This window comes from Camellia sinensis, chromosome 2 (assembly GCF_055761805.1).
Source record: "Camellia sinensis isolate YWXY chromosome 2, ASM5576180v1, whole genome shotgun sequence".
Classification (NCBI taxonomy): domain Eukaryota; kingdom Viridiplantae; phylum Streptophyta; class Magnoliopsida; order Ericales; family Theaceae; genus Camellia; species Camellia sinensis.
The window spans coordinates 61711796-61729751 of NC_138962.1; the positions used below are offsets into that span (position 1 = coordinate 61711796).

The 17956-nt window shown below is 34.7% G+C and overlaps 1 protein-coding gene across 2 annotated transcripts; it reads left to right on the top strand.

Moving 5' to 3' along the window:
* The first annotated feature begins 11224 nt into the window (after window positions 1–11224).
* On the top strand, window positions 11225–16013 carry LOC114281228 (disease resistance protein RPS2). Of its 2 annotated transcripts, none has more exons than XM_028223671.2 (3): window positions 11225–11366; window positions 12580–15630; window positions 15706–16013. In XM_028223671.2, the coding sequence occupies exon 2, from the start codon at window positions 12602–12604 to the stop codon at window positions 15566–15568; it is 2967 nt and encodes a 988-aa protein (XP_028079472.2). In that variant the 5' UTR covers window positions 11225–11366; window positions 12580–12601; the 3' UTR covers window positions 15569–15630; window positions 15706–16013. The 2 variants fall into 2 exon arrangements, with proteins under 2 accessions (XP_028079472.2, XP_028079473.2); XM_028223672.2 differs by having other exon boundaries at window positions 15713–16013.
* The last annotated feature ends 1943 nt before the right edge of the window (window positions 16014–17956 follow it).

The window sequence follows — 17956 nt, forward strand, 5'->3', positions numbered from 1 at the left end:
TCTTGAACCGAGCCGCCGTTTTGGAAGCCTACCAAGTGTTTTGGGTGCCTCTGAGTTGGGGTTAGGCTTGGAAGGCCGTTAGCAAGCTTTGTTTTGTATATGATATTTTGTTATATGTTGTGTAATGTAAGTGGGTAAATTAACATTTTCGGCATGTAAATATTTGTTCATATATATGCACAGCTCTTTGGACTTATGGTCTTTTGTCTTTGCTTCTGCTAGCCCCAATTATTTACGTTTTGTACAGGAAGGCCTTTGGTAATCTTGGATTACTGGCCGGTTACGATGCCAAACTTTTAGGGGCGGGTTTGGGTCGTGACAGTTTTTGTGAATGTACTAGATTTTGTTTCTGTTGTTTTACGGGCAGGATTTCTGATAATATGTTCATGGAGTGATGTGTAAATATTGTATCTTTTGACGTCATTCCCAAGTTTATAAAAGTTTTAAATTATCTGTCCCATATATGTCATCACAACTCAATGGACTACGTATATTTCGTATATTTGCTTCCGCAGCCCTTAACTTTATGTTATTCTGTTAAGAGGCCTTTGGTAATCCAATGATTACTAGCCGGTTACGACGCTAAACCTATAGAGGGTTTGGGTCGTGACAGTTCTCCCCCCATTTATTGGTAACAACGTCAAAAGTATCACTCTTCCTTGGTTTTCTTCGGGTGACAATCAAGCTGTTTGAAATTTTTCCGCAAATGGTGATTTTCAATCTAAATCTGCTTACCTTCTTACAAAAAATTTCACCATGTCTCCCCCTTTGTCTAATTGGGATTGGATCTGGCACATCCATGCTAGTCCCCAGAATAACCCAATTTCTATGGTTTACGCCTTTATTAACGTATCATCACCAAATCCCTTATCTTCTATCGAAACATCACCACTGATGATACTTGCTCCCTCTGTTCGCTTGCACCCGAAACCACTTGCCATACTCTTAGAGATTGCCCAATCTCACAAGATCACTAGAACTCTATTGGGATTCTTTCACCTCTCAAGGACTCTTTCAACCTTACCTTCACAAATTGAGTCCACACAATTTGTCAATCTGTAGAACTCCGTCCCACCAATGTTGTTTGGTCCATTATTTTCCAATCACTTGTTGGTCCCTTTGGAAAGCTAGAAATTCTCATTGCTTCTCTCCAAACAAACCCACCCCTTTCAACCCTTCACTTGTCACACTGCTTTGGCTCTTGAATGGCAGCATATCTCTAACCCATTCGAAACTATCCGAATAAAATCCACCCAACTTAACTCTTGGTAGCCTTCCCATTATTACAACTACAAATTGAGCACTGATGGTTCAGCTAAGGGCTGTCCTGGGCCTGCCTCTGGAAGAGGAATTATCCGAGATAAATGGGGCCAATAGGTTATTGGATTTTGTAGAAACATAGGAGTTGCTTCAAGTCTAGAAGCTGAATTTTGGGCACTCCGAGATGGCCTAAATTTGGCGCTTGATAAAGGTTACAGAAACATTGAAGTGGAAACTGACTCTTTACTTGTCAATCAACTCATCATTGGTAGTGAAAATGCTAACCATCACTTGAGTAATTTAATTCATGATTGTAGGTTCCTGTTAGAGCAGCTGGGAGTCCAAGTGATTAAACATATACCCCGCGAAGGGAATAGCTACACAGATATTCTAGCAAATCAAGCTTCTTTTATAGTCGATAACTTACATATTTTTGACTTTGCTCCACCATGTATTGCTAATCAAGTTGGCTTGTCTTAAAATCAACTTTGCTAAGCCAAGTTGATAGTTTACAAATATTATCCCGTGGGTTAATTTTTGAACATAATACAACTTGTCAATATTTGTTTTTTGGATAACAATCCAACTCAACATAACCAAAAGGCTATCAAGTAAATTGTCAAATATCAACAATAAATACATATAAGAAAATCATGCATTATCAAAACTACTTCATTATTATTTTTATTATTTAAAAACTATTTAATTTGATTTTTAAAAAATTGACAAAATTAAGCCTTGTATTCTCCACACAAAAATACCAAATATCAACCCTTGCAATTTCATAGAAGGATTTCCAAATTGAAAATAAATTGAAAACACAGCAGAATATCTAAATTCTTTTTCAATTGAAAATACAAATAGAATATTTAAATAAATTGAAAACACAAATTTTTATAAATTACTAGAGGTACTCGCACTTTTTATTGTCACGATCTGCTCTCTGTATGCAAGGGTTAAGTATCGTGATAGCCAGTAACTAACGTTACCTCCGGCTAATTCTTAAACAAATTAATAAATGCGAGTGAGAATAATATTTAAGTGAGGGTATCAAAATAATCATTGTAGCTTCTATTTAATGAAATTGTCAGAGCTAAACTATGTCTACAAAGTGCTTTGTGCCTACCCCACATGCTGGCCCTGACATGTCATCTGAAAGTGGTAAACAACTATAAGTACATGGTAGAGTGAGAAATATTATACTAAGAGCATAAGGGCTTAAAATCACCATGGATAATTATTGACTAAACAAAACTTGATATTAAAATACAGAGTATATAATACGGAAATCATTTGACATGTAATACATAATTCATATAAACAAATTAATTATATTCACGGTACAGAACATAATAGAACAGATGTATGAACTCAAGAGGTGATTCGTACAAACTCTAAAGGTGGCTCCCACCATGGTGTAGCACTTAGCTCCGTACATCACTTTGTTCCACACCAGAAATCATAAACATGGTACAAAGAAGAACAGATGTATGGACTCAAGAGGTGGCTCGTACGAACTCTAGAAATGGCTCCCACAATAGTGTAACACTTAGCTCCGTACAACACTTTGCTCCCTACCAGAAATCAGAGTGTTAGTAGATCCATGACAGATAGAGGATCGCAAAGTGACTAATCAGAGGGCCAATAGTTATTTAAGTCCCCCAAGACATGAGACTCCCGTGATGGTACTTATAAAATAATTACTCAAAACACATTTTAATAAACAATTATATCCATGGGTTTTTCTTATTATATAAAATAAAATTTATAAAATAAATAACATAATTAAAACATAATATACGTAAAATAAATTATGATAACTCAAAACATACATAAAATATATAATAATAACTCAAAATATAATATAATCCACCTTAATATTAATACCCCCAATCACTTCTTCGTTTACCCAAAATTTCCCGTTTTGCAAACAGATTACACCTCCGTTTTTCTCTTTGCTCAAGCACCATTTCCTTTCCTTTCTCCCCAGGAATACCACGTGGCCCCCTGCTTGCGTGCCATGCTTATCCGTTAGGATAAGTATTTGATTTGATTTTATATTTTTTTATAACAATTAGATTATTATAATTAATAAAATAATAACTCCTAATCATAAAATTAATTATTCAATTTTATTATTACTACCACTATTATTATTATTATTATTATTATTATTATCAAAATTAATTATGACATTAATTAAATATTTAGAGTATCACATTTTATTTTACTCTTTCGAAATATTTAATTAAACATTTAGAGTTTTTTTCATTTATACTTAAATAATACTATTATAAAATTTAAGAAATAACTTAAATTTTCGGGTTGTTACATTGGCAATTCGGTTATGGTCAAAAGAACCTCAAATCCGTCATCTGTCCAAAACTAGGCGGATTGACAAAATCAATCCACAACTGTTCGCTCGTTATTATGTATCCGTCCACAATGCAGCAGATCAGTTCAGTAAATCGGTTCAGTTCAATCGATTTAAGCGGATTAGAATATCCGTTGTTCACACCTAATTCCTATATATATATATATATATATACCATTTATGATACACGTACCATGTAAATCTCCTCCAAGTAATTCTTCTTTTTTCTTTTTTTTTTTCATGTCTACAAGAAAACACAACCATGAAAATTTGTCAACATTTAAAAAACATATAACTTCATTTTCTAACAATATATCAAAGTCCTACAACTCAAATATATCAAAGTCCTACAACTCAATATATTTAAAACAAAGAGGATTTATATGAAAAAATAACTCTATTAATCCATTACAAAATATAAGTGGGAGTATATTAATTAATAATTTTTTATAAGATTCATCATAGAATAAAATTATTCAGTAAGACTTTTCACTAATTTCTGGCTTTAATATGAAATTTAAAAACTTAGAATTTAGTTTAAAGTAAATTATATCAAAATCCTCAAAATTTTATATGTTTTCTTATTAAATCCCTAAATTAAAATTTCGTTCAATTAAGCCCTCTAACTTCACCAATTGGTTCAATATAACCATTCTGTCACATTATGTCTACTTTTTGCTATTACATACATTATATGGATCTGATTGACAAATAAATTGATGAAATTAATCACAAATTCATTTTTATTATAAATAAATAAAATCAACACTCCTTCCTTTACATACATATTTCTTAAGTTGATAAGAAAAAGAAATTTTAGGATTAATTATTGTATTAATTTATTTTCAGTAGGTCATATATGTATTTAATAATAGAAAATGGACATAATGTGACAAAATGGCTGCATTGAAAATTTTTACTGAAACGGTTTGGCTTCTCTTAAATTGTTATCTTAGAGCGTTTGAGCTTGGTAGACCCATTCGATTTTAATGATTCAAACTGCTCACTTTTTTAGATTTGTTAAGTAGAATATTCATGTAAAAAATTAAAATGATTGGACATCAGTAGTTATATATTTGAAACATATTTATTTCAAAAAAATAAAAAAATAAATTTGACAACAAATAAAATTTCAAGAATAATTATTTATTTTTTGTAATACAAATTTGATTCAAATATATAGCTACCGATATCCGATCATCGTAATTTTTTATGTGAATATTCTATTCAACGAGTCATAAAAATTTAACAGTTTGGATCATTAAAATGGGACTTCTGGTGGACTCTATTAGCTTCTCAAGTTCTCTCATGTTAAGATGTGAATACAAAAGTCTAATATTTCTAAAAGCTTCATATCACCACCACTGCCATCACTATCTACTTGCTTCGACCGTCGCCGTCTACTTGCTTCAACTGTCGCCGACTAGTTACCAGCACCACTATCGTTGTTGTCCACCCTCCACACCACCTTCATCCATCCACCACACCACCGTCATCGCCGTCTACCCACTACCACTACCACCACTATCATCGTTGTCCACCCACCACCTCCATCGTTACATATCCACCACCATCGTTGCAGATTTAGGTTTATTTTTCAGTAATAAATTTATCAGTTTCTCTTGTTTTTGTATATGTGAAAGAGGATGGTGAATTCATGTAAGTAAGTGAGTGAATATAAGTAAACATAATGGATATTAATGAATGAGTTTATAATGATAAATTTATCAGTTAAGACTTGTAAGTAAATAAGTTTAATTAATAAGATCGGCATGCAAGTGCCCCTAAAATTTTTGAATTATATTTGGCCAAATTTGAATTCATTTTTGGGGTTTCGCTCATGCGAATTATCCGCTATCATTTGAAAATAATCACATAACTTATTTGTTATTTGTAGACTAAATTGAATCATTAGACATTCCATTTAAAATAACCATAAGTGTGAAACACATGCTATAAAATAAAAAGATTATAGGCTTATTTTCAAATATCAACAAGTAAATTGTACATAGAATAAAATACAAACAATTAGAGGGAATTTTGTCTCCCAAATAAAAGGATGAAAATTCGATGATTTGAACAATTTGATTACTTAAATATAAGGGTTTAATTTTGTGGTCTTTTTCCTTAAATTACATAAGAATTACTTGTGTATTTTTAAATGGAGTGATTCTATTTATACCACTACTTTACCTTTTTACACCTTCCATCTCATTACACCACTAAAAAAAATGTGATTCTCATCATACCTATTATATTACCAAAACTAACCATAATGTAAGACTCTTCAAAATTCTTTCATCTCTTTACACCAAATAGTTTTTTGAGGAAAAATAAGGGAACAGAGAAAGACGCAGCAATAGGAAAGAAAAAGACACAGAGAAGATAGTGAGTGGAGCCCATAGCGAAATGCCTGTTTGATCACACAATGCTAAACAATTTACATTCTTTCGGTGTTATGTTGCTGAAAAAAATAGATTTCTCTAACGTTTTGTTGCTATACATTTATAGAGTCGCTTTCTTCCAAATAATGATTTTTAAATTTGTGTCAAGCCTGTTCAGTAATACAATGCTAATAAATTTGAATTAATTCAGTGCTGTAAAAATTGATGTATTATTGATTGATATTTTGATGTATTACAAGATTGATAAATTACAATTCCTATACAATCTATATATAGAAGAAAATGTGGTAGTAGGTGTAGTGGAGGTGATAGTGGGTTAGGTGAAGTGGAGTGTGTGGTGAAGTGGAGGTAGGTGAAGTGGAGTGTGTAGTGGAGTAGGTGAAGGTAAAGATGGGAAATTCTAACAGCCCCCCGCAAACTCAAGGAGGAGAGAAACTAACCAACTTGAGTTTGGAGAGAGTAACAAAACAAGAAAATACATAAAAATAAAAAAGGATATGAGACACTGTATGGTCGTGTCAGACCGTTGGTGAAGACACTGTATGGGGTGTCATAACGTTGTAGAGGACACTGTATGGTGGTGTCAGACCGATGTAGAAGACAGTTTATGGGGTCATGTCGGACCGTTGTAGAAGACAGTTATGGGGTCATGTCGGACCGTTGTAGAAGACAGTTTATGGGGTCATGTCGGACCGTTTGTAGAAGATAGTTTATGGGGTCATGTCGGACCGTTGTAGAAGACAATGTTGTGACAGTTTACGGAGTCTTGCTGGACCCTTGTAGAAACTAACCGGAATCAATGTCGGGACAGTTTACAGAGTCTTGTCGGACCCATAAAGGAGCTAACCGAAATTAATGTCGGGACAGTTTACAGAGTCTTGTCGGACCCATAAAGGAGCTAACCGGAATCTATGTCGGGACAGTTTACAGAGTCTTGTCGGACCCATAAAGGAGCTAACCGGAATCAATGTCGGGACAGTTTACAGAGTCTTGTCGGACCCATAAAGGAGCTAACCGGAATCAATGTCGGGACAGTTTACAGAGTCTTGTCGGACCCATAAAAAATCGCATCCTCAAAAGGTGCGCTCAATTTTTCAAAAGGCGTGCCATCAAAAGGCGTGCCCAATCCATAAAAAGGTGTGCCGGACATGATGGCGAGACACGTGGGTGCCTTGGCTTGCGTGCCCGTTTTGTCGGCTGGTGGCAAGAGGCACGCGATACGCGTGGCTGCCTCGGCTATTTAACCAAGACGAAGGCTGAGGCTGAGGCATACCATTCTGAAACCTCTGAAAAAAACTTCGTTGTGCTGAGAGAGAGAGTCTAAAAAACTCTTCGTTGTGCTGAGAGAGAGAGTCTGTAACACTCTGTTGCGAGAGATATTCTGTAACACTCTGTTGCCCAGAAAATGGCTTCATCGTCTTCCCGCGGGCTGCTCACCCTCTTTCCCGACCTCAACGAGGCAACGAGAGAGAGAACTGGTGCGGTGGCACTGGAAACTCAACCAAGCGCCCCGGAGTTTGCTCCGTTGAACTTTTCGATGCGGTCGGTGGAGCAAAGAATGGCAGTGCAGTCGGATGTGGAGGCCAATCAGTATACTTTGAAGGCATGTGTGGAAAGCATGACGGCGGTCACAAACTTGTCAAACCGGCTGCAGAGTAGGACAAATGAGGTGCAGCATTTAAACGCCCAACTGGCTCTGCTCCAACGCATGTATAAGGATGCGCGAGCAGAGATAAGTGTGCTGAAAGCAGAAAATAAGGAGCTGAAGCGGAAGGCCACCGTAATGTTCCGATTTGGAGGTCCGCCATATGCTGCAGTGGAGGAGTATGGGGGAGTGATCATGCCCAGTGGAGTGGGAAACGCGGAGGCAACACCGGCAAGGACCGCCCAGGACGGAGGCAAGAAGAAAAGACCGGCGGCAGAGTAGAGAAGAAAAATCCCACCTGTGAATGTGGTTGTTTGTTTGTATTTGTTTTTATTTTTATTTTTTTTTTGTATGTGGAAACATGGTGATCGGGGTGAGCCCCGACATGAATAAATTATGGTTTGGTGTGCAAAGCTATATGGTATGAATGGAATTTGAAAAAGATTAAAAATAATGTGAAAGAAAACTAAAGAAAGAAATAATAAAAATATATTTGAAATCAAAATGAAAGATGGGGAAATAAGGAAAGTGGTTTGGAAGTGGAAAGATGAGAGAGAGAGAGAGAAAGTGAATTTGTTTGAGAGAGAATAGTTACTGCTGACTGTGAGCTGTATGAAGTACTTGGACCAGCTTTTCAAAAACAGAATAGTTACTGTGATTGGGAAGCAGAAAAGACTCAGACTGAAACTGAAATAGCTATTGAGATGCCTGAGGTAATGGACAGTAGTAGCCTGTTGACGGCAGACTCTGGCTCGGAGCATCTTCTGGAAGCAGTGGTAGCTAATGTTTGCCGTGGTGGAACTGATGTCAAAAGTGAGAAATCATTCTGTGAATCAGTGAAGTCCCTGTTGACTACTGAAAAATATGCCACAGCCAACCTGTGATAAGCTTACTGTTGGTTCGGCGGTTGGTTTCATTTGATCAGTCTTTCGTGGAAAAGGAGGCAATGCACTGCTTGAGCTCTGAAGCATGTGGTGTGAGCTCTGGAGAAAATTGCAGGCCTAGGCCAAGGGACAGACAATTGATCCAAGATCGCATCAAGGAGCTAAGAGACCTTGTACCCAATGGATCAAAGTGCAGTATTGATTCACTGCTGGAGCGCACAATCAAGCACATGCTCTTTATGCAAAGCATCACTAAGCATGCTGAGAAACTGGGCAGTGGAAGTGGGCAGTCACATGAAAGTTTGTCCAATAATGATAGAGAATATCAACATGAATGGGCAAATGCTGATTGAGATGTTGTGTGAAGACTGCACCCATTTTCTTGAAATAGCAGAAGCCATTAGGAGCTTGGGTCTGACAATTTTGAAAGGTGTAACAGAAACCTGTGGCAAGAAAACCTTGATGTGTTTTGTGGTTAAGGGGCTCAGATTTACAGTTCCGGCGAACGATTCGTCGACGAAGTGGTTCGAGAACCACAACGAGTCGTCGACGAAGTCCGAGAGCCATTCGAGCTCAGCTACAACATCACTGGGGACGGAGAGGTCGTCAGTGAAATCAGTGGATTGATTGAGATTGGGAGCATTGCCTCACACATGACTAGTTGCACAAATCTTTGTTGATTTTATCAGCGGAATGGGTTGAGGTCCGGCGGGCGGCCAAGGCGAGGTTGCCGCCCCCCGGTGAAGCGACAAATACTAAGTTTTTTAAACTTGCTCTGATACCATGTAAAAATTGATGTATTATTGATTGATATTTTGATGTATTACAAGATTGATAAATTACAATTCCTATACAATCTATATATAGAAGAAAATGTGGTAGTAGGTGTAGTGGAGGTGATAGTGGGTTAGGTGAAGTGGAGTGTGTGGTGAAGTGGAGGTAGGTGAAGTGGAGTGTGTAGTGGAGTAGGTGAAGGTAAAGATGGGAAATTCTAACAAGTGCCATGTTACCAAACAAACTTTTTTTTTCCAACAATATATTGTCGTTCATATAAAAATTGTATTCATAAAAAAACTTAACAAATCTCGTTTGTATTCATGATTGGAGTCCACTAATAATGAAGTACTAGCATTGTTGTAATGAGTAGAAGCATAATCCCTCTAAACAAAAAAATATAAAATATAAAAAAATAAAACTGGAAATACACGGTAATGAGTAGTCGAACAAATTAAAAAAATTTGGCCTTGGGTTACTGGAAATGTATCTTTTTTTCATCGGTTGGTTATCAAACATATATTTTTTGTGCAATGTGATGCCGGACTATTTTAATTTGTTTGATTTGAAAATACCGAACAAAAGTCGAAGAATAATCTAGAAAAATGAAACGAAAACCAACCAAACAAATAAAAAAAAAAAAATCACAATTTCACTTTTTTTATGGTTCTTCACCACCATTTCTTCATCTACTACTTTCATCTATGATCAAAACATTATAATTCTTACTTTTTGAAAATAGATGTGGAAGAGAGAAGAAAATTTGAAAAAAGAAGAAGAGCCGTAGGGATTGAATACTAAGGAGTGTAAGGAGATAATAAAATATATTTAATTTTAGTATTTTATCCTTAAAGATAATTTCACACATGCGTAAAATTAGGGGAAAAAAAAAATCTCATAGAATATAAAAAGATAAAGTAATGGTATAAATAGAATCACTCTTTCAAATGACAGGATCATGTGAACATGAGTGAAATTTGATTTTTATTTTTAAGATAATTACCAATCAATACTGAACATAAAAAATAATTACAAAGATATGCGTTATAATTTTATTTTATTTTTTATAATAAAATCACAACAAAAGTTTCACTTTCACCTTTTGATAAATAAATTTACCACTTTTCACAGTCATGTAATTTCTCTTTTATTTTTCGTAACTTTTATTTTTTAAGAATAAATTACTCTTTTTAATTTTATAATTTGATCTAAATTTTATTTTAATTTCTGTTGTTTAAATTTGGATAATTTTGTCCTTACAAATTATAAGTTTAGTTTTAATTTGATTCTACTTTTGAAATTAAATGTTAAAATTAATAATTTTAAGATACTTGCCAATCTTTTGAAATTACACACGTAGAAAAAATTAATGAAAATTTAGATTGAATGACCAAATTAAAATTAAACTTAAAATATAAAGACTAAATTATTTAAATTAAAATTACTTGAACAAACTGAAATTTGAGTAAAATTAAAAGTGAAAAATATAATTTATTTATTTATTAATTTATAACTGGATGTAAAATTTAGGAAATAATTTAGGAGGAATTACTTAACAATATAACAGAAAAAAATATATATACAAATATAAAAATGTAACAGAAAAAAAAATATAAATGTAAAATGGTGCAAGTGAGACTTGTACCTCATAATTTTTTACTTGTACTTCACTACAAAGATTTCATTTGAGATGTGAGTTGGTTTTTTTAACTATTTTAGTCTAAAAAATAAACTTTTTTAACTATTTTAATTTTTATAATATTTTATCTTATTAAATTAAAAAAATTATTTTATCTTTTTTATAACTATTTTAACCTGAGCCATCCCAAGCCAACTTAGACGCCGTGTATTCGTAATTTATTTTTCTCCGCCCGTTAAGTAATTCCCATAGGTTGACGTATAATGTTGTTGACCGACTTCATAGCATTGTCTGTTCAAAGTAAAAAAGAAATTCATAGCATTGAAACTTGGAACAGCTTGAGAATCAAACGAGGAACAGTTGAAAGACTCAGGATTTGAAGAAGGTACGCATTCGATCTTCTATTAGCGGTGTGTGAGACAATCAGCTTATTTTAGATTTGAAGCATCTGTTTTACCAATGATTTGCGGATATACTAGCAGTGCAATTGACTTTATAATTTGAAATCAATTATTTTAATTATTTCACAACAGAAGATAGAAATTAACTAACAAATATTTTAAAATAGTAGCAAATTTGTAAGTAGTAATTTGTTTGTGGGTTTCTATTTGTAGTGGTCTGATATCTTTTTCCCTTTTATTTGAGCTTTTTTCTTCTTTTTTTTTAATGAGAAATGTGCTTTTGTTGGGTTTGATTGATAAATTTGATGCTTGATTGCTTCCATTTTGGTGGCACTTCTCCAATATTCCTTCATCTAAGTCTTTTAGAAAGAAAACCCAACAATTGTTGTTCTAAAATTTTATAGATCCAACTACTTTTGGTTACTCTTTTTGATAGATAAATTCAATGCTTGATTACTTCCATTTTGGTGGGTACAGTATGTAGTTCTCTAATATTCTTTCATATGAGTCTTTAAGAAAGAAAATCCAACAATTGTTCTAATATTTCATAGATCCATCTTTTTAATTTTTTTCCATGTAATCAGACGTTTTATTTTCTTTCTCTGATTCGTGTGTTCATGAAAGGCTAGCAGTCTAGGACTTTCAATTTAGCAATATAGTAATCTCTGTCGAGCCTCCTGTACAGAATAAAAAAAAGATGCATATAATTTGATTTTATTAATTTCAATAATTTGGGTTCAATACAATAGTACTTTGTGGTTTACACCCGACTACAACTAGTGAACTCTGATTCGATCTCCTTTTTGGATTTGGATCTAAAGGGCTTCAAGAGCTTGATCTTCGAATTAAGCATTTGTAGTTCTGTGATGTATCCTTTAGGCATCCCAAAATGTAGATCTGAATTCACAAATCTGCTTGCCAAAGAATTCTCTAATCTCTTTCGTCGAAAACTCAAAGGGTAACCCCAGAGAGTTCTGTTGTTATTTGCAATTATCTAGTGCATTGTCTCTAGTACACTAACTTGTCACTCCTCTATCAGTGGCAGCTCAACTGTGACTTATGGTAAAAAGAATTGAGATTAGATTGAGAGATGAACATGAGTTAAAGATTGTTGGCTGTATAGTTTTGCTCTGAGTCCAGTCTCACTGTATTTATTTTATCTAAATGTTTGTTGCTTCTGTCAACTTTTTCTTACAGGCTTGAACTTTGAAGTTTCTCCATGGCTGAAGCAGCAGCTGTAGTAGCAGCGGCCTCTGCTGCAGTAGGGGCTACAGCAGGTTTGGTGGGCTCGGTGTCCCAAGCTAAACCAGCATTGTGGGATCCACTTATGAGAAAATTTGCCTCTTCAAATAGCGTGAAGGAGATTCTGGATGCTTTAAAAGAGGCAGTGGGAGTGCTACGTTCTAAAAGAAAGGATTACCAAAATGAAGTCAAGGGGCACAAGATGAAGGTGCCATCTGAAACTTACAAGGAATGGATTCGCAGAGTGATGGAGATTGAAGATCAAGTGGATAATTTAGTAGCCAAACATGACAAAGAAAGCGAGAAGTCATCTTTTAGCTTTTCTACGTCTTCAACTTTCAGAGAAGAGTCGGTAAAGAAGCATGAACAAGTAATCAAACTTCTCGAAGAGAGCAATCAAATCAGGGATAAATTGCTGGTTGACCAACCACCAGAACCTGTCGTGAAGATGAGGGCACCAGATGTCAAAAAATTTGAGACGCTTCAAAAGTCTCTTGAGCAGGTGTTGGGATTACTAAGAAATGACAAAGTTAAGGGGATCAAAATCCATGGAACTCTGGGGATTGGGAAAACAACCATAATGCTAAACTTGAATAACCATGATGAAGTTGCCAAAATGTTTGATATAGTCATCTGGGTGAAGGTTTCAACAGAAGGGAGCAAGGAGAATCTGAGTAGAGAGCATTTGCAACAGGCTGTTCTGCGAAGACTGAGACTAAATATAAAAGGCACCAAACGTGCCGATGAAGTTGCCCATGGAATATCGGAGGAGTTGAAGGATAAGAAATATTTGCTACTTATGGATGACGTTAAGCAAGATCTCAATTTGTATAAAATGGGAATTCCTGATGGCAAGAATGGTAGCAAGATTGTTTTGACAACTAGGTTGGGTCACGTTTGTTCTTCATTGGTGAACAGAGTGATCAAGGTGACAAATTTGTCTGCAGATGAGGCATGGGAGATGTTTCAAGATGTCCTAGAATGCCCCAAAATTATTGAAAATCCAAAAATTGGACCACTTGCGTGGCGAGTATGCAATGATTGTGGCGGTCTTCCACTACTGATAGAAAAAGTAGCAAACACCTTCAAAGTGAAAAACAGCGAGTGCTTGTGGAGTGATGGACTGAACAGCTGGCGAATGTGGCCTCAGAAAGAATGCCAAGGCATCAGGGAAATGTATAAGATGTTGAAATTCTGTTATGATGACTTGGATGATGCCCAGAAAAAATGCTTTCTTTATGGTGCATTATATCCTGAAGACAGTGACATTTACACAGATTATTTGTTGGAGTGTTGGGCAGCAGAAGATTTCCTTGGCAATGATCATCATGCAAAAAATATGAAAGCCAGGAATGGGCATTTTATCTTGAGTCACCTCAAGAATGTTTCATTACTTGAAGAAACTATGAGTGAGAAATACATTACCATGCACAAATTTATTAGACAAGTGGCTTTGTATATCGCATCGGATGATCCTAAATGTAAGTATCTGGTAAAAACAAATGGAGCATTACAAGAAGCCCTAGATGAAGAATCGTGGAGCAAGAAGAATCGTATCTCATTGAGTGACAATGAATTTGACAAGTTACCAGATTGCCCAGATTGTAGCATGCTTTCCACGCTTTTCCTTCAAAAAAATTTGGAACTGACGACAGTCCCTGAATCATTTTTTGACCATATGCCGAAACTTCGAGTTTTGAACTTTTGTCAAACTGGAATCATGTCATTACCAATATCTGTATCGAAGCTGATCAGTCTCAAAGTGCTCTATTTATGTGATTGCGAATATTTGATGGAGCTCCCTTCTGCAGTAGGTGAACTTCCACATCTTGAAGTGCTTGATATTCGGGGTAGTGGGATCCATAATATACCAACTCATATTAAAAACTTGAAAGGTCTAAGGTGTCTGCGGATATCCTTCACGAAATCTGGAAATGTAAATGGCACTCCAGAGATGGATCTTAATCATGATATAATCTCAAAGCTATCTGCATTGGAAGAATTGGTTATCGATATGAAAGAATTTGAGCAATGGTCCAATAAGGTATTGATTGAGAATATCATAAAAGAAGTGGCTATCTTGAAAAGATTGACGATTCTCAAGTTATGCTTTGCTGATAAGGTTGTAGATGTCATAGAGGTGGCTACTACATTCCGGATCCACGTACCCGATGCAGGCATTCTACAAACTTTTATGAAGAACAGCCGCTTTTGGAGAAACGTCAAACAGATCAAGTCATTTCAACTTCTTATTTCTTGCAAGAATCCAGAACATCCTCAAATTCCGGAGTACTTTAAGTATGCCAGGTATATCAAATACTGCAATGGTGAAGGCGCAACTCCTCCATTTCCTGAGGTGTTTGCTAAAGCTGAAGCAATTGAATTGGTCAACCACAAGCATATCAAGCAACTATCAGACTTTGGAATTGCAAGCATGACCCAGATCCGAAGTTGTCTAATTGAAAGTTGCAATGAAATTGAAACAATCATCAGTAGAGTGGATTGCAAAATAATATTGAACTTGGAGCATTTATACATGAAAAATTTACCCAAGTTGGAAAGTATTTGGAAGGTCCCAATGCAATCTGGATGCTTAACCAAACTTAAGACTCTAGTTTTGAGTAGCTGTCAAATGTTGAAGAAGATTTTTCCTCCAGGGGTAATCCATCAACTTGAAATGCAATATTTAAAAATTGAAGACTGCCCTGAAATTGTAGAAATATTTGAGGAATCTGAGACTATTGGGCATCCGCATGTGCTTCCAAAACTGAAGAAATTTGTACTCATTGATATGCCAAAGTTAGAAAGTATTTGTGCAAATGAATTATTAAACTGGCCATCCTTGGAGAATCTTGAGATTTATAAGTGTCCAAGCTTGCTTAACTTGCTTTTCACGGCCGATAATGCACCAAAGCTGAAGCATAGCGTAATAGAGTTGCACTGATGGAACCATGCAATGGCAGAAAGATGAGGTCAAAGATCTGACTACAGATTTTGCACTCCCAGGTAATTCTTTCATCTTTTACACTTTTCATCTTTATATTCTGTACAGTTCCCTGCCTAACTCAAAGCTCCACAAAGTTCTTAGATGCTGCTGCTGAAGACTGATTGGTCCAATGGACTTTCTGAGTGAAATTCTGTGGGTTCGGATTCCTTGTCTCTCCCTCTCTTCATTGATGAAGCGATTCCGGTGATTTGGAGTTCTCCTTGTTTGTTTGGTTTTGTGGGTTTTTTTTTTTGTTAAAATTGTTCTCTTGTTCTGTTCCCTTTCTAGCACAGCAAGACAAGAATAATGAGATAGAAACCTAGTGATGAAGATGGAGGCTTGTACTTCTTGTATTGAACTATTATGTTTAAGATTTGAAATGTTGTTGTGTTTGTTTGAGATATTCTGAAGTTCATAAGACTATTTATCAACTTAACATGCCTGATTTGGCTGTTTTACTTGGCACACTTGTAGATGTTCCTTAGTCTTAGTTTTGGCCATTAACATTCTTAAATTGTTCCTTTTTGCTGATAGTTTTGATTTTAGTATCGCATAAGAATCGTTCATTCATGCTCAAGTATCTAACTAACAAGTATAATATATATATATCTCCATTAATGTCGTAGTACTTTTAAAATATATATCTTGTTTTATAAATAAAATAATCTCTCAGTATAAAAGACATGTATCTCATTCTTTTTTTTTTTTTTTGGTACCAAAAAAACTTCTTTATCCGAAAAGAGATTACTTATATGGTATTTGAATTCTTTTTTTATGCCTGTATATAGTTTATGTATCATATTGTACATATATGTTTGTTTGTATATATGGTGAAATAAAATTATTTGTCACCCTTCGGTGATGAAATTCTAGTTCCGTCCCTGGTTGACTGATTTGAAAATATATATTTAAGTAGGACCAGTAATCTATTATGAATTTTGAAGTTATGAAGTCACATTTTCATTTGAATTTATTTTTTTCCTAAACATGACCATTTTAGTAACACATTTTTTAGAGAATATGTTAATTTCTATTAATAATGCGTCGCAAGCATGCATCAGTTTGTTCTATCTGGTTTATATTTACTTGCTCAAATATTATCATTTTACGAGGTTGAATATTTTTAACTGTTTTGAGCAGTTATAAGCATTAGATGTTAAACAACAGCCAGCAAGATAGAGCTCTATATAATAAAAGAAAAAAGAAAGAACCCTTCAGATCTGTTTGTTTTGATGGAGAATATTTTCATTTAAATTGATTTTGCATAAAAATATATATATTTCTTTTTATTTTTTGTTTTTTGGTTGATACTATAACACAAAAACTTTCTATTGCATGCATTGGGTAAAAATTAAGGAAGAGTTACCCTTTACTTTTGAAACGATCAAGGATAAATTATACTTCACCCCCTCAACTATTATACCAAATCACTATACACCATTGAATTAAAAATTGCAACCCTTAATCCTTTGCATCTGCTCACTCTCTCTGGCTTTTTTTTTTTTTTTTGGTGTGTGTGTGTGTTTTTCTCCATTTTGAACCTTTATGATGAAAATACCCATTCAATTATAAGACAAATTACACTTACCTCTTTAAACTATCACCCAATATTGCTTTACTCCTTCAACTAAAAATGTTATATTTTATATAATATTCTTTTACGATTTGTTACACAAATAGATGACAAATTGACATGTAAACATGGCATCTCAAATGCGTTAAAAAAAAAAAAAAATCTCAAATATTATGAAATGTCTAAAATGATATTATTCATCATCTTCTTTTCCTCGCCGCCCATTCCAATCTCCTAATCAAGGTAACAATAGTGGTAACCATAGTGTATGCATCTATGGTTGTTGACATGGGTAGGGCAAAGAAGTGATAGAGAGAAAAACGAAACAAAAGAGAATAATAAAGTATTTTAGGTGTCGTTTGGGAAGAGTTCATTTGGGCTCATTTGGCTCTTTGAGCCACAAAAGACAGAATAGGCTATTCGAGCCACAACAGACAAAACATCACATCCAATCCAAAATCATTATACTCTCCTCTCACCAAAAAAACCAAAAAGCCAAAAAGTCCTTCCTAAACCAAGTTTTTGAGCCCAGGCTCAAATAGCCAAAAAAATCAAAAAGCCAAAAAACCAACCCACTTCCCAAACGGAGGCTTAAGCTGTTCACAAAATTTGAGATAAGGCTTGTAAGTTACACTTCAATTTTCTATCTATTTATGTAACAAATTATTTGTCAAAGATTTACATTGAAACAAATTGATAGTTCTATGTAATAAAGTGTAAAAATTTTTAGTTGAGGGGATTAAAATGATAGAGTGATAGTTTAAGTGGGTGAA